Source organism: Mobula birostris, chromosome 6, assembly GCF_030028105.1.
Source record: "Mobula birostris isolate sMobBir1 chromosome 6, sMobBir1.hap1, whole genome shotgun sequence".
NCBI classification, from domain to species: domain Eukaryota; kingdom Metazoa; phylum Chordata; class Chondrichthyes; order Myliobatiformes; family Myliobatidae; genus Mobula; species Mobula birostris.
The window spans coordinates 133,794,126-133,817,438 of record NC_092375.1 but is presented as its reverse complement, the minus strand read 5'-3'; the positions used below and the strand labels follow the sequence as shown (position 1 = coordinate 133,817,438).

Here is a 23,313-nt window from a genome sequence, read left to right as displayed (position 1 = left end):
ACACTTTTCTGCCCTGGAACCAACTGTTTACAGAGAGGCCAATCCTTTTTTAATGTAATGAGGTTCTTTAGCACTGCTGTCCCATTTGCAAATGAAACAACAGTACTTGGTGTATCTGAGCTGCTTTCCTAGTAGCAGCACTACTACTTTCAGATCACCACAGATGTTCCAGTTGTAGTTACTGTACTGAGGTGTTTTCAACAAGACTTCCAAATTTTAGTAGTTTTCTTTCATGTATAGTGCATAGCTGATTGGTATTGAAGGGTGGACATTGCTGTTGTGTAGTAGCACAGCTTTCTGGCTTAAGAATTAATAAAAATATGCCATAGTAGTAGGTCATACTGGCAACCATAAGCAGTCAAAAGCTCATTAATGTCAGTGCAGAAATGCAGATTATCGACCTGACCAAAGAATTGTGCCAAATCTTCTTAGTGCAGTGAAAGTCAGAAATTTTTTTTGCCTAGTGACATCAGATTCCATCCTTGCAGTCTTGAACCCAATAATTTTGCTTTTGACAAACCCAAGTCTCTGATTAGGTCATTTAATTCAGATTGGGTTATCAGATGAGGCTCACTCACGTAAAGGGTTCAAAATCTGCATCTTTCTTGTTTTCAGTTCCTGGGTTGAGCATCATGGCATGTTCATGCGCCTCCTCCAGACTCCATATCTGATGGTTTCACTACTGGAAGATTGTCGTCATGTGGCACAGGTCTCATGGCTGAAGGAAAATGGGGTGTTCAATGGCAATCTCTTACTAACTTTTCCTTCAGTTAGTCCTGACGAAGGGTCTCGGCCTGAAACGGCGACTGTACCTCTTCCTAGAGATGCTGCCTGGCCTGCTGCGTTCACCAGCAACTTTGATGTGTGTTGTTCAATGGATTTCTTGTTTTTAGGAGAGAAACCAGGCTCACAGGTCAGGCAGAAGTAGTAGTGTGTCACATGATCCTTCCGCTCTAGCCCTATCATTGGCACAGCAAATAGCATAATAGCACTGACTACCAAGTACCTCCGAGCCAAGCTCTAAGAACGACACCGCTTGTTGCGCAACAAATGTGAGGAGCTCAGGCTTTGCCTTAGTCGCCAATTTCACATCCAAGGTTGAGCTCACAGGCTTTCTTAATAAGAGAAGTTGTGCTCCGTCTTTGAGATTTATGTGTATATATGCCACAAATACTCCTGAAAGTACAATTACTTTATCATAATGAGTACACACAATGTGCTATGCGCATAGAGCATGTGCATCAATGTGATGTAAACCCAATGCATAGAACGGTGTGTGGGTGATGCTTTTATAGCCTTTCTAAAACCTGTCCTGCCATGCAGCATCCATACTTCCTTAGCATGCTCATACATGATGGAAAACTTTTCAGCTTACATTGTGGGCTACATTTTAATGGACTTTAATTATGAATTGAAATAACAAATATAGGTGACTTCAAAAAATAATGCATGATTGGGAAATTTCATGGCTATTTTCATGATCAGTGGCCCAAATTCATAAGATACACCCAAAAGTATTCAGGAAGCGAAATCCTTGTTGTTCAGTGTAATCAAGATGGTCATTAGTTGAATTATTTCCTGTGACAGTTTCACAGATAAAGTTGTTTACTTTTGCTTGGAATGTTAAGCCTCCTTTTAACTCAGCAGCACAAATCCTTCAATATTGTTTTTCTTATTGATACTGCATAACAACTGGGGATAGGTCTGTCTTTGTATTGTGTACACATTTGCTAAATAATGAAAGATTAAGACTTGTTTCTTTTTTCCCCATTCAGGTGATATCACTCAGAAGGGCTATGAAAAGAAGAAGGCCAAACTGCTGGCTCCATACATACCACAGACTGTAGGTAAGGTGTAAATGATTAACAAAATAGTAGATTAAAAGGAAGGTGATGAGCTTTGTCATTCGGATTGAGAAAATGCCTTTGCTCCACCTCTGCCCATCACACACTTGATGTGATTTTTTTTCTTTTTAAGACCCGCATTGTCCTCTGTGCTCATCATGTCCATGAGCTGCACTTCTGTTGATCAATTTCTGTTTAAACTGTTGAATGTACAATTTTCTGGTCCTTATGTTTGGTATTGCTATAAACTGTTTCCTTTCAAATTCACCCACTCCTCTTAATAAATGCCACTATATTTTCTTAAAAGGATTTAACATTGTCCCTGATCTATGTATGTGGTTGAATGTGTTACCTTCCAAATCCGTAGACTTGCGATGTTTCATGTAATTGTTTACCAGTGCTACACTTTCTCAGTAGCTGTTAGAACTTTGAATGGGGGGACTGCTTCATCAGGCACCTTTACTGTCTCTGCAAGATCTCCCGATGGTTGCCCATTTCAGTTTGATGTCCCATTCCCACACTGACATGTCTGTCCATCGCCTCCTCTACTGCCAAGATAAGACCAAACTCAGGTTGGAGGACCAACACTTCATGTTCTCTCTGGGTAACCTCCAGCCTGATGGCATGAAATTGATTTCTCTATCAACCAGGAATTCCATAACCCCCCCCTCCCGCCCCAACTTCTCTTTTTTTTCTATTCCTGGTTGCCCTCTCACCCCATTTAATCTGTGCATTGTCTCCCTGTGGTTCTCCTCCTCGCTTTTCTTCCGTGGTCTGCTGTCCTCTCTCATTAGATTTCCTCTTCCACCACCTATCGCCTCCTAATTTCTTCATACTGTCACCCCTACCCATTCACATTCCCGCTCACCTGGTTTCACCTATCACCTGCCAACTTGTAATCCTTCCCTGCACTACCAATTTATTCTGGTTTTTACACCCCCCGCCCCCAACTTTCTTTTCAGTCCTGATGGAGGGACTTAGCTTGAAATATTGACTTTTTTCCCCTCCTTTGATGCTGTCTGACTTGCTGATTTTCTCCAGCGTTTTGTGTGTTGCTTAAGATATCCAGCATCTGCAGGATCTCTTGTGTTTCAGAATTTTAAAATCTTTGAGTTGGAGAGCTGTAATCAATATATGCTAGTTATCATGAGAGATGGGTGAATGCATGTTGATACAGGAAGGTGTTCTAGATGAACTCATATTATTCTGAAGAATTGTTCTTAGTAGAAAAGGGCTTGTTTTGCTGTTTTTTTTTACTACTTGTTTTCTGCTGTACATTGTAGGCATGGTATGTTAGCGTCGTAATCTGTGGTGACAGTTGTGGGCTTCTCCAGAATTTATGTTGGTTGTTAACACACGCTACATGCTTTACTGTATGTTTTGATATACGTGTGATAAATTAATCTGAACTAAAGCAACAGAATAGTTAATAGCAGAACAGTGTAGTTATAACAATACAGGTTGAATACCCCTTGTCTAAAATGCTTGGGGCCGAAAGTGCTTTGGATTTTGATTTTTTTTTTGAATTTTGGAATATACTGTATATTGAGATAGAACCATAGAAACTACAGCACAGAAACAGGCCTTTTGGCCCTTCTTGGCTGTGCCGAACCATTTTCTGCCTAGTCCCACTGACCTGCACACGGACCATATCCCTCCATACACCTCCCATCCATGTATCTGTCCAATTTATTCTTAAATGTTAAAAAAGAACCCGCGTTTACCACCTCGTCTGGCAGCTCATTCCATACTCCCACCACTCTCTGTGAAGAAGCCCCTCCTAATGTTCCCTTTAAACTTTTCCCCCCTCACCCTTAACCTATGTCCTCCGGTTTGGATAGCTTGGGATCACTATCATTTCTGACTCTTAATTTATGTGCTACTGGTAAGCAGTCTTTATCTTACACTTCTTCATCACATATATGTACTTAACAGTAAAAATTATTACTCACCATTTAATATGAAAATATATTGAGTGCTGGGTAACAAAAGCAGCACAGCAGCAAAACAACGGAAGGCTTTCAATTTCCACCTGTGATGCCGTATTTTGATTAAAAGGTTAAAGTATACTGTATTTGTATTTTACTTTAAGGTTTAATGTAAGGTATTAAAACAATCAGCATTATAGACTTGTGAAGAAGGGGACCCACTTCATTGAGCTATATTCTGCAAAGAGCAGGATCTCCCAGTGGCTATGCATTTCACTTGGACTTGCCATTCCCATATTGACAGGCCTGTCCATGGCCTCCTCTATTGCCACAATGAGGCCAAATTCAGGCTTGAGGAACAACATGTCATATTCTGTCTGGGTAGCCTCCAACCTGACGGCATGAACATAGATTTCTCTAACTGCTGGTAATTTCTGACCCCTTCCCTCTTCCATTCCCTTCCTACCTCTTCTCCTCACATGTCCATCACCTTCCTCTGGTTCCCCTCCTCCTTTCATGATCCACTGTCCTCTCCTATTATATTCCTCCTTCAGCCCTTTACCTCTTCCACCTGTCACTTCCTAGCTTCCTACTTCATCCTTCCACCCTATCCACCCACATTTCCCCTCACCTGGTCTCACCTATCACCAATACAAGATTCTGCTGATGGTGGAAAAATGTCGACTGTTCATTAGTTTCCATAGATGCTGCTTGATCTGCTGAGTTATACCAGCATTTTGTGTGTGTTACTCAGCTCTCACCTGCCAGGTTGTACCCTTTCCCCTTTCCCCTTTCACCTCTCCCCACGACCTTATTCTGGCTTTTGCCAGTCCTGATAGGGGTCTTGGCCCAAAACGTACACTGTTTATTCATTTCCATTACACCTTGAGTTTGGAGAAAGTGGATGGGGCCATAAGAGAAATTATTGAGAGTGAGGACCAGTTCCGCCAGACAAAGGATGGTGGTGTGGAGGGGAATTGTTTGGGTCTGTTGTGAAGAAAGAAGCAGAAAGCTTTAAGACCTTCTTGATGGGGGATAGAAGTGTAAAGCTCAATGACTTCATTTGTCACAATTCTTGGTTAAACATTTCTCCTCGAAAGTGATAGGTGCAGAGATAATTTCAGTACTGCAAGATTTCTGCAAGATCTGGGTTACCATGAGATCTTTAAAAATCAAAGACTGCACAGGAGAGCGTAGATGTTTAGTGTTTTTTTTATGTCCCCTGGGTAAGACCGTTTTGAAATGTTTTTATATTTATATCTGTGTATTTAAATTGTTCTACACTGAAGATCATCTGCAAAATTAGAATGCTAGAGAGATTCATGATGAATATAGTTCTACAGTGGCCAGTGAGTAGTTGGAGGGTAGAATGAGTTGGGAGGCAGGGGATGGGGGCAAAAATAAATTACCCTGATTTGTTTGGAATTAACTTTGCTAATTCTTCACAACTGGGAAAATTCTGACTTATAAAGCATACAAGTTGTCATAGACAAGTCGTCTTTAGGATGTGGAGTGACTTGATAGAGGTGCGCAAGATGATAAGATATAGATAATGAATAGCTAGAGGCTTTCTTCCAGGGCACGTGGCTGATTCAAGGGGGGCATAATTGGTAATTAAAGGGAAGCGTATTTGGTGGGGAGAATGTCAAAGGTATGCTTTTTACACAGGGAGTGGTGAGTGTGTGGAACGCACTGCCCAGGGTGGTGGTAGAGCGGATACTTTAGGGTAATTTTAGAAACTTATAGGCACGTGGATGCAGTGTAAAAAGAGTGGAGTATTCTGGTGATCATTTTAGATGATTGAATCTAGTCCAGATGATCGCATAGATTGAGAGTTCACATACTATGGGTGTAGCTCACTCAGTGTGTCTTCTGTGATTTACTTCCCATGCCATTCAGCTGTCAAGTGGGTAAGATGACTCTTGAGGCTCAGTTGCTCCTTTTCACAGGTTCTGATATCGAGGCTACATTTGGCCTCAAATAAGCTCATCTTCATTTATCCATTAAAAGACTTTTTTTCCTTAAAAGGGCATATTTGTTGTGCTTGAGCTTTCTCCCTTTTTTTGGGTTTCCTTTGCCACCCATCCACTCATATTTGACCAGGAAGTGGCGGGAGCAAACTTTTCATTGATAATCCTGGTATGCTTTTATCATATGCTCTCAGTGTCCCAGTTTTCCAAACATACACATTCCTGTTAGTTCCCTGGTGAGAGGAGGCCTGGCAGATGCTCTGTTTTTTATCAGTTTGCAGAGCTAATGATACTTCCTGATGAAAGTAATGTTGGTAATGATAGCCAAAAATTTTGACCTGTGTAACATGGTATGTTAGAATCTCTTTTATTAGCATTTGGAAGTTAGTAGGGTACAGCTTATCCTTTGTTTTGATTTGTTCTGCTGAAGCTGTTCACTATTAGTTGGAGTTGTGACTTTATAGTCTGGAGTGGTTCATTTGTCTGGCTTGGTTGACTAAGATGACAGTTCCCTACTCTGTTAAATGATTTCACAATGCTGATGCAAGGCATTTTGCACATGTTTTAATCATCACTTTAGTGGATGTCCAATAAACAGTAACCAAGAACACAATAATTTGTAACTATATGCTAATAAGTCTTTGTTTATGTAAATCAAAAATATTAACAACATCTAGATTCATAATTAAACCAACATGACTACCATTTGAGGCAGCATTGTTATAAGCACATATTGCAGCTTAAATACTTTTCTGTCAAGTTTTTCATTTTACAACAACTGGTTCTTGTAATTGAATGTGTACATTAGGACTTGTTAAATTCTTGCTATAAAATTCTTCTCTTTCCCATCTTCTATTATTTGTGCAATGTGTCATGCATCATGAATGTTAATGATTTGTTCTGCACAGTTACCTAAATTTCAGTAGCTCAGCAAGAACAAAGACTGCTTCATAAAAGATCGTGACGTATGAACTTCAACAAAGTAATTGGCACTTTTGGTATATAGGCCTTCCTCAACCAACATCTTTTGCGATCTTCAAAGTAAAGAATTTTAGTAGCCAGACAACTAAATTATTCAACCATACTTGACTGAAAAGTTATAAAATTGCTTGAGCTGTTTAAGGAAGTTAAATTACCTTGTAAACCATGATATACAGGGTTTCATATTTTGGCAGTTTTCTAAAACATCAAAGTTGTATTATATTTTTCCAAAAATATCATTTAAAATTAGCAATTGTTTTTCATTGTGAAATTAGGAAGTGTTAATATGAAAGCTGCCTTGTTTTCTTTACACTCATGTAGTCTGGTGTATATTTGCTCTCCTTCCCCATCCTGAAGACAACAATCAGGTCTTTAGCAACACACACACACAAAGTGCTGGGGAACTCAGCAGGTCAGGTAGCATCTTTGGAGGGGAATAAACAACTGACATTTTGAATTGAGACCCTTCATCTCAAGGAAAGGAAAGAAGAAGAAGCCAGAATAAGAAGTGGTGGTGAGGAGAAGGAAATGAATCTGGCAGATGGTTGCTGAGACCAGGAGAGAGAGAAGGTGGATGAGTGGGGAAGGGGAGATGAAGTATGAAGGTAGGAGGTGATAAATGGAAGAGTTGAAGAAGCAATCTAGTAGGAGAGGACAGTGGTTTATGGAAGAAAGGGTTCTGAACTGGAAGAAGGCCAAATTTGAAGAAATGAGAAAGGATCTAAAAAGTGTGGATTGGGACAGGTTGTTCTCTGGCAAAGATGTGATTGGTAGGTGGGAAGCCTTCAAAGGGGAAATTTTGAGAGTGCAGAGTTTGTATGTTCCTGTCAGGATTAGAGGCAAATTGAATAGGAATAAGGAACCTTGGTTCTCAAGGGATATTGCAACTCTGATAAAGAAGAAGAGGGAGTTGTATGAAATGTATAGGAAACAGGGGGTAAATCAGGTGCTTGAGGAGTAAGAAGTGCAAGAAAATACTTAAAGAAATCAGGGGGGCAAAAAGAAGACATGAGGTTGCCTTGGCAGTCAAAGTGAAGGATAATCCAAAGAGCTTTTACAAGTATATTAAGAGCAAAAGGATTGTGAGGGATAAAATTTGTCCTCTTGAAGATCAGAGTGGTCGGCTTTGTGCGGAACCAAAGGAAATGGGGGAGATCTTAAATAGGTTTTTTGCGTCTGTATTTACTAAGGAAGCTGGCATGTAATCTATGGAATTGAGGGAATCAAGTAATGAGACCATTGAAACTGTACAGATTGAAAAGGAGGACGTGCTTGCTGTCTTGAGGAAAATTAAAGTGGATAAATCCCCGGGACCTGACAGAGTATTCCCTCGGACCGTGAAGGAGACTAGTGTTGAAATTGCGGGGGCCCTGGCAGAAATATTTAAAATGTCGCTGTCTACGGGTGAAGTGCCGGAGGATTGGAGAGTGGCTCATGTTGTTCCGTTGTTTAAAAAAGGATCGAAAAGTAATCCGGGAAATTATAGGCCGGTGAGTTTAATGTCAGTAGTAGGTAAGTTATTGGAGGGAGTACTAAGAGACAGAATCTACAAGCATTTGGATAGACAGGGGCTTATTAGGGAGAGTCAACATGGCTTTGTGCGTGGTAGGTCATGTTTGACCAATCTGTTGGAGTTTTTCGAGGAGGTTACCAGGAAAGTGGATGAAGGGAAGGCAGTGGATATTGTCTACATGGACTTCAGTAAGGCCTTTGACAAGGTCCCGCATGGGAGGTTAATTAGGAAAATTCAGTCGCTAGGTATACATAGAGAGGTGGTAAATTGGATTAGACATTGGCTCGATGGAAGAAGCCAGAGAGTGGTGGTAGAGAATTGCTTCTCTGAGTGGAGGCCTGTGACTAGTGGTGTGCCACAGGGATCAGTGCTGGGTCCATCGTTATTTGTCATCTATATCAATGATCTGGATGATAATGTGGTAAATTGGATCAGCAAGTTTGCTGATGATACAAAGATTGGAGGTGTAGTAGACAGTGAGGAAGGTTTTCAGAGCCTGCAGAGGGACTTGGACCAGCTGGAAAAATGGGCTGAAAAATGGCAGATGGAGTTTAATACAGACAAGTGTGAGGTATTGCACGTTGGAAGGACAAACCAATGTAGAACATACAGGGTTAATGGTAAGGCACTGAGGAGTGCAGTGGAACAGAGGGATCTGGGAATACAGATACAAAATTCCCTAAAAGTAGCGTCACAGGTAGATAGGGTCGTAAAGAGAGCTTTTGGTACATTGGCCTTTATTAATCAAAGTATTGAGTATAAGAGCTGGAATGTTATGATGAGGTTGTATAAGGCATTGGTGAGGCTGAATCTGGAGTATTGTGTTCAGTTTTGGTCACCAAATTACAGGAAGGATATAAATAAGGTTGAAAGAGTGCAGAGAAGGTTTACAAGGATGTTGCTGGGACTTGAGAAACTCAGTTACAGAGAAAGGTTGAATAGGTTAGGACTTTATTCCCTGGAGCGTAGAAGAATGAGGGGAGATTTGATAGAGGTATATAAAATTATGATGGGTATAGATAGAGTGAATGCAAGCAGGCTTTTTCCACTGAGGCAAGGGGAGAAAAAAACCAGAGGACATGGGTTAAGGGTGAGGGGGGAAAAGTTTAAAGGGAACATTAGTGGGGGCTTCTTCACACAGAGAGTAGTGGGAGTATGGAATGAGCTGCCAGACGAGGTGGTAAATGCGGGTTCTTTTTTAACATTTAAGAATAAATTGGACAGATACATGGATGGGAGGTGTATGGAGGGATATGGTCCGTGTGCAGGTCAGTGGGACTAGGCAGAAAATGGTTCGGCACAGCCAAGAAGGGCCAAAGGGCCTGTTTCTGTGCTGTAGTTTCTATGGTTCTATGGTTTAAAGGGAATAAGGGGGAGAGCCAGAGGGAAGTGATGGGCAGTTGAGGAAAAGAGAAGAGCTGAGAGGGGAGGCAGAATGGGAAATGGAAAAGGAGATAAGGGAGGAGTAATTAAAGGAAGTTGGAGAAATTGATGTTCATGCTATCAGGTTGGAGGCTACACAGACAGAGTATGACGTATTACTCCTCCAACCTGAGTTTGGCCTCATCATGACAGCAGAGAAAGCCATGGACAGATTTGTTGGAATGGGAGGTTGAATTGTCAAGGGTTGGTAACCTGAAGAATCTACCTTTTGTGGTCGATAGAACAAAGTTGCTCAATCTTAGTCACGTCTTAATGATGTAAAGGAGGCTGTACCAGGAGCACTGGATACATTAGATGACACCGACAGACTTTCAGATAATGTGTCACCTCACCTGGAAGGACAATTTGAGTTCCTGAATAGTGGTGAGTGAGATGGTGTAGGGGCAAGTGTAGCACTTGTCATGCTTGCAGCAATAAGTGTCAGGAGGGAGATGAGTGGTGAGGGATGAGTGGACAAGGAAGTCACGTACTAAAGCAATCCCAATGGAAAGCAGGGGTCGGGGGAGGCAAAGGTGTGCTTCATGGTAGGATCTCACTGGAGATGGCAGAAGTTACATAGAATGATTTGGTGTTTATAGAGACTCGGGGTGTAAGTGACTGTGGGAAGATATATAATCAAGATAACTTTGAGAGTCAGTAGATTTGTAAAAGATAATGGGTAATATGCTGATGTTGAGTGAGACGTTGTTTTTGCAGCTTCATTCAACTAGGTGACCTATTTTTTTTCTCCCCCCAGTAAATTGACTTACTGCCACCTGTTATGCATCCAAAAACATTACTGCTGTCAGAAATGGCATTGGAGCAGTGCTTAGCTGCAGAGTCATTTGTTTTGAGAGTAGAGCAAGGGCCAAGCAAGCAATGTTGAGGCATACCTGTGTTGATGGTTGGTGAGGAGGGAACCTTGTTACCAATCTTCAGAGGTCTGCAGGTGAGGAAGTTGAGTATCCAGTTGCATAGGGAGATACTTGGCACTGGAGAAACAACACTTTGTAGACAGCTAGCAGAAACAGTTTCATGCTTGAGATTTGACCTTTTTAATTTTTGACCAGTTTAGAGATGTCATTCTATCCTCTTAACTTGATGAGCAAATAGTCTGGTAAATTTTGCAGTTTGTTAGATGTACTTATTTGGTGGATGGTCAATGTGAACAGTGTTTCATTGCTAATTACAAGGCTGCCACACTGGAGGTCAGGGTTATTGAACTTGTGTGATCCAAAACTAGTTCAGATGCACAGCAAAGTAATCCTATTTGAATAGACCCAATGAGGGGGTATAAGTTGAATAAATACAAGCTGAATACCCCTTATCCAAAATGTTTGGGGCCGGAAATGTTTTGGATTGAATTTTTTTGGATTTTGGAATATATGATGACATAGCTTGGGATCACTATCATATCTGACTTTGAATTTATGCATATACAGGTGTCCCCCGCTTTTCGAACGTTTACGAAACCTCACTGTTACGAAAGACCTACATTAGTACCCTGTTTTCGCTTTCAGAAGGTGTTTTCACTGTGATGAGAAAAAATTCAGTGTGCAATAAAAGGCAGCGCACGCCCTGAGCAGCCGTTCTCCCCCGGATTCGGAACTGCTTTGCTTTAACACGTGCCTGTGAGCAGCCGTTTGCAAGATGAGTTCTGTGGTATTGGAAAAGCCTGAAAGAGCTCGTAAGGGTGTTACACTTATGGTAAAACTAGGTATAATTAAGCATTTCGATCGTGGTGAACGAAGTAAGGACAACGTGAGTTTGGCTTGTGGAAGCTGATGAACATGATGTTGAAGAGGTTTTGGCATCCCATCACCAAGAACTGACAGATGAAGAGCTGATGCAATTGGAAGAAAAAAGGATAACAATCGAAACCGAATGAGTAATGATAAAGTACAACTTTAATTTTGAAAGGGTACGTCGGTTTAGGAGATATTTGCAGGATGGTTTGAGTCCTTATTAAAGAACTGTGTGATAGAAAAATGTGCAAGACTCAGCAGTCAAGCAAGCCTTCCATATCAGCCGCAGTAGATGAGGAACCTTGACCTTCGACATCAAGGCGGGCAGAGATAGAAGAAGATGAGTTGCCTGCTCTAATGGAAACAGATGACAGGATGACACCCCAGTGTCCCACCACCCCAGTCCCCAGGCCACGGACAGATACGGATTCGTGGAGAATGCAAAGGTAGCCGGGAGGCACACAGCACATCTTTAAGTAAAAAGCCGAAATAAACATGCTAATTAATTAGGTGCCGCTGACACGTAATTGTCGGCCCAGATCAGAGACGACGCAATTGGAAATCGGCACTGATCTGGGCCGACAATTACATGTCGGGCGGCATCTAATTAATTAGCTTGTTTATTTCGGCTTTTTTCTTAAAGATGTGCTGTGTACCTCCTGGCTACCGCTGCTTTCCTGCATGCTTCGCAGCAATGTATCGCTCGGCGGCCTGGAGGGTGGGGGCCACTGCACCAGCCGACCTGCGACGACTCAGTCTAACACACCATCATCAGTGTGCTCTGTGCTGTCTTCCCAATTCCAGTAAGTGATACTACACTATACATACATTATTTCTACTTTATACCGGCTGTGTATTTTTACATGTTATTTGGTATGATTTGGCAGCTTCATAGCTTAAAGGTTACTGGAGAGAGTGTTCTTGCCAACAGCGCTTGCGTGAGATTTTCGCTACAGAGAACAGTTCAGTAATGATTGTGGAAAATTATTTCTACTTTATATAGGCTGTGTATTTATCATATCATTCCTGCTTTTACTATATGTTACTGTTATTTTAAGTTTTATGTGTTATTTGGCATGATTTGGTAGGTTATTTTTGGGTCTGCGAACGCTCACAAAATTTTTCCATATACATGGTAATTGCTTCTCCACTTTACGACATTTCGGCTTACAAACTGTTTCATAGGAACGCTCTACCTTCGGATGGCGGGGGAAACCTGTAAATGTAATTGCAAAGGAAGCACAACAGCACCTCTACTTCCTTTGGTGTCTACAGAGTTTAGGCATGACACCAAAAAAATTGACAAACTTCAATAGGTGTATAGTGGACAGTGTATTGACTGGCTCCTTCACGGTCTGGTATGGGAATACCAACCCTTTGAATGGAAAATCCCACAAAAGGTAGAGGATTTGGTTCAATACATCATAGGTTGTAAAGCCCTCCCAGCCATTGAGCACATCTACATAAAATGCTGTTGTAGGAAGGTGGCATCCATCATCAAAGATCCTCAACGCCTAGGCCATGCTCTTTTCTTACTGCTGCCATCACGTAGAAGGTATGCCAGCCTCAGGACTTACACCACCAGCTTCAAGAACAGTTACAACCCCTCAGCCATGAGGCTCTTAAACAAAAGGGGATAATTACGCTCTTCTATTAAGATGTTGCCACAACCAATGATCTAACTTTAAGGACTCTTTCTGTTGTTATTTCATGTTCTTATTATATATTCCTATTTAATTATATTTGTATTTCTGCAGTTTGTCTTCTATGCTCCACTTGATCTTTCATTGATCTTGTTCTAGTTACTATTCTGTAGATTTGCTGAGTATGCCTACAAGAAAAAGAATCTCAGGGTTGTATGTGGTGACATATGACACACACATGAGGCTACCTAACAAGATAAGAGCCCATGGAATTACGGGAAAGTTACATACATGGATAGAGCGTTGGCTGATTGGCAGGAAACAGAGAGTGGGAATAAAGGGATCCCATTCTGGTTGGCTGCTGGTTACCAGTGGTGTTCCACGGGGGTCCGTGTTGGGGCCGCTTCTTTTTACGTTGTACATCAACGAATTGGGTTATGGGATAAATGGCTTTGTGGCTAAGTTTGCTGACGATACGAAGATAGGTGGAGGGGCCGGTAGTGCTGAGGAAACGGAGAGTCTGCAGAGAGACTTGGATAGTTTGGAAGAATGGGCAAAGAAGTGGTAAATGAAATACAATGTTGGAAAGTGTATGGTTATGCACTTTGGCAGAAGAAATAAATGGGCAGACTATTATTTAAATGGGGAAAGAATTCAAAGTTCTGAGATGCAACGGGACTTGGGAGTCCTCGTACAGGATAGGTTGAGTCAGTAGTGAAGAAGACGAATGCAATGTTGGCATTCATTTCTAGAGGAATAGAGTATAGGAGCAGGGGTGTGATGTTGAGGCTCTATAAGGCACTGGTGAGACCTCACTTGGAGTACTGTGGGCAGTTTTGGTCTCCTTATTTAAGAAAGGATGTGCTGACATTGTAGAGGGTACAGAGAAAATTCACTAGAATGATTCCAGGAATGAGAGGGTTAACATATGAGGAACGTTTGTCTGCTCTTGGACTGTATTCCTTGGAGCTTAGAAGGATGAGGGGAGACCTCATAGAAACATTTCGAATGTTGAAAGGCATGGACAGAGTGGATGTGGCAAAGTTGTTTCCTATGATGGGGGAGTCTAGTACGAGAAAGCATGACTTCAGGATTGAAGGACGCCCATTCAGAACAGAAATGCGAAGAAATTTTTTTAGTCAGAGGGTGGTGAATCTATGGAATTTGTTGCCACGGGTAGCATTGGAGGCCAAGTCATTGGGTGTATTTAAGGCAGAGATTGATAGGTATCTGAGTAGCCAGGGCATCAAAGGTTATGGTGAGAAGGTCGGGGAGTGGGACTAACTGGGAGAATGGATCAGCTCATGATAAAATGGCGGAGCAGACTCGATGGGCCGAATGGCCAACTTCTGCTCCTTTGTCTTATTGTCTTATGGACACATATATACTCTGATAATAAAATTTACTTTGAACTTTACTGCTAAGCAGTCTTTGTCTTTCACTTGTTCATCATACATGTACTGATGTAACCATTCAGTTTTTGGTAAACTTATCAATGAGTATTTCTGCTGCTTTGTGATCAGCAGACACGTTATCACCAGAAAGTTTCAAAAATTTAATGCCGTGCCTTTTAAATTTCTGTAACTGGCCCGTTGAATATTTACAGTTACCTTCAATTTTCAGTTCATCGTGATAGGTTTTTGCTTATTTCATGATCAGCATACCATTAAGCAGCATATGTTCACTCTGACACTGATGAATCCACTTTTTCAATACACAATCGAGATCTTCATTCTTTGCCATATGCAGTGTTTTTCTGTTTATCATGAACTTATTTGTATTACATATGTGAGGTCACTTCTCAAAACTGTCTGTGGTTTGCAGAAACCTGTCAGCACACAAAAAATTTTCAGATTTTGTAATTTCCAGTAAGGGGTACTCGACCTGCATTTATATAAAAAAATTATTGCCCCTAGAAAAGGATGGGTATAAGTGTTGCAGAAAAATAATTGGTTGCAACTGTTACCCATCATGCAGCAAAGTTGTGATTAAAATATTGTTTCCTCCATAGATACTACTTAATGGTTACTGTTTTTATGACTTCTTTCTCAGTCATCAAGAACTAAATTGCATGGCCATCAGTTGTGAAGTATTTCCTGGGTAATAGTGTATGTGCGCTTGCTCATGTTTCAAATAGTTATTGTTTGTTTTTAGTGTTGTTTAATTGGGCGTACATCAGGATGCCCTTTGTACATGCTTACAACAGTTTTATATCGACCCAGCATTTATTTCCAAAGATGGTGTTGAAAACATTATTCAGATGCGCAGTCGAGAGTATCCTGACAAGCTGCATCACTGCTTGGTACAGAAACTGCTTTGCAGTGGACAAGAGTTCTGCATAATGGGTTGTCAAAACGGGCCAATGCATCACTGGCACCAGCCTACCTGCCATCAAGGACATAGATAAATAAAGATGCTAGAAAATGGCCAGTAACATTATGAAGGATTGCACCCACCCTGCTTATGGATTGTTTGTCCCTCTCCCACTGGGGAGGAGGCTGCTCAGCATCCATGCCAGGATCACCAGACTCAAAAACAATTACTTTCCCGAAGCAGTAAGAATGATCAACACCACCATCCACTAACTCCTCCAATACTTTATTATCAGTCACTTTATCTACAGCCTAGCGTCACTTTATAGACGCACAGTCAATCTATTTATATTTATTTTGTTTGGTTTTGTTGCATTGCATCTGGGGTAACAATTTTTTTGTCCTCCTTTACACTTGTGTACAGGATATGACATTAAACAATCTTGAATTTTTTCTTTATAAGGTACATGTTTGTTTTAATATACTGCGGCATTTGAAATTTACACTGGCTGTTGCAAAGTAATTGTATCATGAGTGTACTTTGATTATGGACAAATAATACTGGTTTTTATTGGCTTGAGGGTGGAGATTATAGGAACAGCTTGCAGATGTAGATTGTGATGACTGTGTCACTCAAAGATTTATCTGTTCCTGTTCAAAATTAAAATGTATGGGCAATAGTCTGTGAGGTTGCTGACAGATCATTATTTGAATTCTTAACTTGCAACAGGTTCACTTTAAACCTAAAGTGCTGAAACTTTATACTAACAGGGAAATTTGTTGCTCTGCTTTGATTAACTGCCTGTGTGCTCACTGAATGAATGCCAGTCTTCTATTATGAATATGTGCTGCATTTGTGTAAACAGCTACACCCCCATGACTTATTTTAAGGTTTTGTTGTGTAAAGTAATCCTTTTAACAAGCAATTAAGGGAGACTGATGGAAAGGATCATGAGAGGCAGGTACCTAAATTATTACTAAAAGGCAACTAATCAAAACAGTATTGTCTTTGAAGATGGCAGTGTATGCATTCCTTGAGGGTGCTTTGTAATGCTGGTGATTTTATGTGAGGTTTGCATATCTTGATGTGATCCTGAAAGAATGCTGGCGGTTGAACAGACTCCTTTTGTAGTGTGACTTTCAGACATGGCAGTCTCCACAGCTGACTCACAAAGGACCAGCTTTATAAGAATGTAACATTTCTCCAAATGAGACCATATAGCCTTGCATTTTATTGACCTTTCTCAGAGCTGAGAATGCCAAAGCACAGCCATTATCTCTTGTACAGGCTGACTGTACAGGCTAAGAATGCTGACTCTCAGATAAATAGACATTTCTATTTATTGTTGCAGAACCCTGAGCTGGTCATGTCATGGGTTAGCTAAATGGTCAATTTTTACTTGATGTTATGGCACCTGTTTAGTGCTATTCAGTTAAATGCAGAGAAGCTTCTCCATCAAAAGCTGGCCTTTACGCAATTAACATTTGTCAAATAACTTTACAACAATTTCCTGCTGATTATCGAACTGTACATTACATACCCCTGACCTTACAGTTTTATTAAGTAGCCTGGTCAAATGGCAGTTTTGTGATCAGAATTATCCTAGCCTTCATGTGATAAATATGAGGATTTCTGCTGATAACTGGAGTATTGACCTAAGTGTTTAGATTGCAACATTTTATATTTAAAGTATATGTATGGTAATCCACAATCTCCAAAGGGATCCTACAACCAATTGTATCTTTAAACCCCTCCCCCCCCAGCTTTTCACAGGGATCACTCCCTTCATGGTTCCCATGTCCATTCGTCCCTCCCCATTAATCTCCCTCTCAACATTTATCCCTGCAAGAGGCTAAGTGCTACATCTCTTTCCTCACCTCCATTCAAGGTTCCAAACAGACTTTCTAGGTGAGGCAACACTTAATTTGTGCATCTGCTGGGGTTGTCTATTATATCTAGTGCTCTTGATGTGGCCTCCTGTATATTAGTGAGACCCGTCGTAAATTGAGAGACTGCTTTGTCAAGCTCCTTCCATCAAAATTGGAACTTCCTGATGGCCAGATGTTTTAATTTCGATTCCTGTTCTGACATTTTGGCCCATGGCCTTCTCATGACACGATGAGGCCACCCTCAGGGTGGAGGAGTAAAACCTTATATTCCATCTGCATAGCCTCCAGTCTGATGGCATGAATAGCAATTTCTCCTTCTAGTTATATATAAAAAAAATCCCTTCCCCCTTCTATTCCCTACTCTGGCCTCTTACCTCTTCTCACCTGCCTATCACCTCCTCTTGGGTCCCTTTCTCATATGGTCCACTGTCCTCTTATCAGCTTCTTCCCTTTCCAGCCATTTACCTTTCCTTCCCACCAGGTTTCACCTATTACCTTCTAGCTATTCCCCTTCCTTGCCCCCCCCCCCCCCATCTTTTTATTCCGGCATCTTCTCCCTTCCTTTCCAGTCCTGAAGAAGGGTCTTGGCGTGAAACATTGATTGTTTATTCGTTTCTATAAATGCTGCTTGACCAGCTGAGGTCTTCCAACATTTTGTGTGTTCTTGAAAATATTATATGCCATATTGTATCTGGAATGAATAATGGTGCTTTATGGGCCCACTCTCAAGGATTCTTCAACTCATGTTCTTGGTATTTATTACTTATTATTATTTATATTTTGTATTTGCAGTTTGATTCTTGCACATTGGTTGTGTGGGGTTTTCATTGATTCTCTTGTTTTTTTTCTATTTACTGTGAATACCCATAAGAAAATAAATATCAGAGTAGGAAATAGTGACATGTATGTACTTTGTTAATAAATTTACTTTGAACTTTGAAGATTTGATAGTTTGAAAACTGTGATTATCCTACTCTTACAGAATGTAAACTAAAGCACTTTAGCTCTTAATAGGCTGAATATAATTTCCTTATGACTAAAGACAGCGATGTGCTTTGGTCTTGCACATATTGCCAGTAACAAATTTATATCTGAATATACAACATCATTCATAAAATATCAATGACCATCAAAAATAATTATGGAACTGTGAGCTTTTATATGTGGGACAATAATCTAAGAAACATTCCAGATTTGTTGTTAAAGTGCTGTAACTCTCAGATAGAATCTGTGCAAATCAACAGAATGTTAAAAATGAAAGATGTTTGCAAGTTTTATTGAAATCAGATATTTGAATTGTTTGCTTGCTAAGTTAAGGACATTTGTTTACTATTTTTGGATCCCTGATCTAGTAATGTCGTGGGTTATTGAAATTTCAGTTAATGACTGTTCAATGACAGTAACAAATAGGATGTTGTATTGCAGCAAAGAATCATTGCATAATTCATGTCACCTGGCTTATTAATATGTCATATTGGGAAAAAGTCAAGCCAGTGGCTGTACTTTATTAGGAGTTTGAGGAGATTTGGTAGTCATCGAAGATTCTAACAAGTTTCTACAAATGTATTGTGGAGAACATTCTGACTAGTTGCAACACTACCTGGCATTGAGGCATCAATGCATGGGATTGAAACAAGTTGTTTCGGGTTATATGGTTGTCGACTCAGCCAACTCCCATCATGGGCACTAACCTCCCCACCATCAAGGACATTATCAAAAGGTGGTGACTCTACAAGGACGCTCAGAATCCTGGAACTTTTATTACTACCATTAGGGTGGAGGTACAGGAGCCTGAAGATGTGCACTCATTGTTTTAGGAACAGCTTCCTGCTCTCTACCATCAGATTTCTGAATGCTCCGTGAGCATTCTTACTATTTTGTTTTCTTTTTTGCGCACTCTATTTTTAAGTATATCGTTCTGTAACTCAGTTTTTTTAATGTATTGCAATGTACTACTACACAGTAAGATGCTTGTGCCTGGACAGTGCTGTTGAAGCTCACTGTATCCAGCAGACATGACAACAGTTTCTTCATCTACTTGCAACCTGCGAGGACTCTGTTCTATTTCCCATTTACTCTGCCTTCGTTCTACCTACTCTGAGTCTTCCCTCACTGGTTCCGAGGATAACAGTTTACTTTTTCTTTAGCAATGACTTCCTCTGGCACAGTTGATGAGTCTTTGTTTTCTGATTCTGTACTCATTCAACTCCAGATAGAACAAAGATGGGTTTGCTCTTGTCCTTTCCTTGGACCATGCAGCTTCCACATCCGATGATCATTGTCATTTTTACTATTTCCAATAAGCCACATCTTTCACCCCTTCCTTCTTGCCTCTAGTATTACAGATTCTTCTGCAGTTCTGTGGCCCACTCTTTCATCTGTATTCACCTCTTGCCTTCTCATTGAAACATAGGAAGCCTACAGCACAATATAGGCCCTTCAGCCCACAAAGCTGTGCCGAACATGTCCCTGCCTTAGAACTACCTAAGCTTTACCCATAGCCCTCTATTTTTCTAAGCTCCATGTAGCCATCCAGGAGTCTATTAGTCCTATAATAGGAGTCCCTGTTGTTTCCGCCTCCACTGCCGCTGCTGGCAGCCCATTCCACGCACTCACCACTCTCTGCGTGAAAAAACAAACGAACTTATCCCTGACATCTCCTCTGTACCTACTTCCAAGCACCTTAAAACTATGCCCTCTCGAGCTAGCCATTTCAGCCCTGGGGAAAAGCCTCTGACTATCCACACGATCAATGCCTTTCATTATCTTGTACATCTCTATCAGATCACCTCTCATCCTCTGTCATTCCAAGGAGAAAAGGCTGAGTTCACTCAACCTATTCTCATAAGGCATGCTCCCCAATCCAGGCAACATCCTTGTAAATCTCCTCTGCACCCTTTCCATGGTTTCCACATCCTCCCTGTAGTGAAATGACCAGAACTGAGCACAGTACTCCAAGTGGGGTCTGACCAGGGTCCTAAATAGCTGCAACATTACCTCTCGGCTCTTAAACTCAATCCCACGATTGATGAAGGCCAATGCTCCATATGCCTTCTTAACCACAGGGTCAACCTGTGTAGTAGCTTTGAGTGTCCTATGGATTCGGACCCCAAGATCCCTCAGATCCTCCACACTGCCAAGAGTCTTACCATTAATGCTATATTCTGCCACCATATTTGACCTACCAAAATGAACCACCTCACACTTATCTGTGGTGAACTCCATCTGCCATTCCCAGCCCAGTTTTGCATCCTACGAATGTGCCGTTTTAACCTCTGACAGCCCTCCACACTATCCGCAACACCCCCAACCGTTGTGTTATCAGCAAATTTACTAATTTTCTCGTGGTACCTTGGCATGCAACACCTGCCTTTTGGTTTATTATTGTCAAGTTTCAAGGTACGGTGAAAAACTTGTCCTGCATACTATTGACGGATTGCTTTATTACAACAATACATTGAGATAGTACAGGTATGCAGAATGAAATATTACAGATACAGAGAAAGTGCAGTGCAGGTAGTCAAAAAGGTGCAAGGTCAATAACATGTATTTTGAGGTTGAGTCCATCTTCATGTACTAGCAAACTATTCAGCAGGTCTATAACTGTTAGATAAAAGCTATCCTTGAGCCTGATGGTATGTGCTTTCAGGCTTTTGTGTCTTTTATCCGATGGAAGCGGAGAGAAGAGAGAATGACTGGGGTATGTAAGCAGCTAGGTTATACTTGGTAGTAAGAACTGTAGACAGTCAGTGGAAGGGAGGCTGGTTTCTGTGATGTGCTGAGTTGTGTCCACAAGTCTGCAGTTCTTTGCAATCATGGGCAGAGCAGTTGCTTTGTTAAGCTGTGATACATCATAATAAGATGCTTTCTGTGGTGCATTGATTGAAGACCGGTAAGGTAGAGAGGTGTCAAATGGGATATTCTAAATTTCTTTAGCCTCCCGAGCAAGTAGAGGCACTGTTTAGCTGCGTTGGCCCTGAAATTGACGTGGTTGGACCAGGATAGGTAATTGATAATGTTTACTCCTAAGAACTTGAAACCCTTAACCCTCTCAACCTCAGTAATATTGATGTAAACAGAAGCATGTCCACATCCCCTCTTCCTGAATGGTCATCTGGAGGGGCTCAACCAGTGAAGCTGCATCCGTGAGAAGAATGATATTGTTGATGTTCTGGTTTGAAGCTCTGCATCAGGTCTGTGAGTAGGGAGGCATGATGATGGTGAGCATGGCCAGTAGAAGGGGAGTGACAAGAAAGGATTCTGAGGTGATTGGTGGACCGAGGAGGGGTTTAAGATGACAGGCAGACAGTGTCAGGCAAGGGGAAATGAGTGGGGGGAGGGGTTGGGAACCATTAGAAGAGAAGGGAGAGGTGAAGGACAATTGGGATGGATGGAGACAGGAAGGGGAAGAAACCTGTGTGTGAAGTGGGTGGATGGAGCTAGGATGGGGAAAGGGACCAAGGTGGGTGAAGAGACTTGGGAGAGAGAATGGGAAGGAGTACAAAAATGGGAGGGTAGGGAAAGGGATGGGGGAGAGGAACAGTGAACAGAGGTGGGGGGGGGGGTGGTTACCTAAAATGAGAAACTGAGGAAATGCGAGATTGGGCACTATCAACCTGAGCAGAAGGAAAGCATTCTTCTTGAGACAGGAGCACATGTCAGATGTTATGGGACAGAAAACTTAATCTTGAGAGCAGATGCAGTAAGGGCAGAGAAACTGGGAGAAAGGAATAGAATCCTTACAAGGGACAAAATGGGAAGAGATGTGGCAGATGGGCTGAGAAGTGGCAGATAGACTTCAGCCCAGATAAGTGTGAAGTGGTTCATTTCGGTATGTTGCATTTTAAGACAGAATATAATATTAATGGTAAGACTCTTGGCAGTGTGGAGGATCAGCGAGATCTTGGGGTCCGTATCCATAGGACACTCAAAGCTGCTGCGCAGGTTGACAGTGTTGTTAAGAAGGCGTATGGTGTGTCGGCCTTCATTATTCATGGGCTTCAAATACAAGGGCTGTGATATGTTACAGCTAGATAAGACCTTAGTGAGACCCCACTTGGAGTAGTGTGTTCAGTTCTGGTCACCTCATTGCAGGAAAAATATGAATACTATAGAGAAAGACCAGAGGAAATTTACAAGGATGTTGCCTGGATTGGAGAGCAACTCGAGGTGGTACTGATGGATCTTTGGTTGCTTTGGAGGTAGGAGAGTTTTTGACTCTTCGTGGTCAGGAACACAAAGAGCCTATCCCACTATTTCCCACTCCCATTCCCACTACCTCTGTTTTCCCCTTCCCTCTGCCCCCACCCCTACTCCCTGTGCCTCTTTTAAAGTAATTGATACTGAGATTGATAATTGGTTGTTACCTCATTGTTCTTTGTGGGGATTTGGTACGATGACTTTGCTTTATTATAACAAGGGTAGCTTGTTGCTTAGCACAATGTTTTACAGCACCAGCAACCCAGGTTCACTTCCCATTACTGACTGTAAGGAATTTGTACACTCTCCCTGTGACTGCGTGGGGTTTCCGCTGGGTGCTCTGGTTTCCTCACATGCTCCAAAGACGTACTGGTTAGTAAATTAATTGGGCATTGTAAATTGTCCCGTGATTAGGCTAGGGTTAAATTGGGGGTTGTCACCGGTGCGGCACAAAAGAGCCTATTCTGCACTGTATCTTAAGAAAAAAAAAGAAACAAGGGGTTGTGCTTAAAAAATGTTTAGTTAGCTGAGAATTGTATTGAAATATCCTGTGGCCATGAAAGGCATTGTATAAATACTAGCTGCCCTGTAATGAATTTGATTTGCAAGCTTTTGTGTTTTTTAAAAATATTTCATAATGTGTATTTTTCATTAGGAGTTTGAGGAGAGTTGGTATGTCACTAAAAACACTCGCAAATTTCTATAGATGTACCATGGAGAGCATTCTAACTGGCTACATCATTGTCTGGTATTGGGGTGGGGGGCTACTGCACAGGATCGAAGTAATCTGTAGTGAGTTGTAAAATTAGTCAGCTGCATCATAGGCCTCTATAGTATCCAGGATATCTTTATTGGAGCAGTGCCTC

General features: G+C 41.4%; 1 protein-coding gene across 2 annotated transcripts in view; it reads left to right on the top strand.

The window, feature by feature from the left end:
• Positions 1-23,313, top strand: part of LOC140199379 (disco-interacting protein 2 homolog A-like) — a 272,630-nt gene that overhangs the window by 94,320 nt on the left and 154,997 nt on the right. For both annotated transcript variants that reach the window (XM_072261369.1, XM_072261370.1), the window contains exon 2: positions 1,776-1,847. In XM_072261369.1, the coding sequence (XP_072117470.1) occupies positions 1,776-1,847 (72 nt within the window). The remainder of the gene's footprint in view (positions 1-1,775; positions 1,848-23,313) is intronic.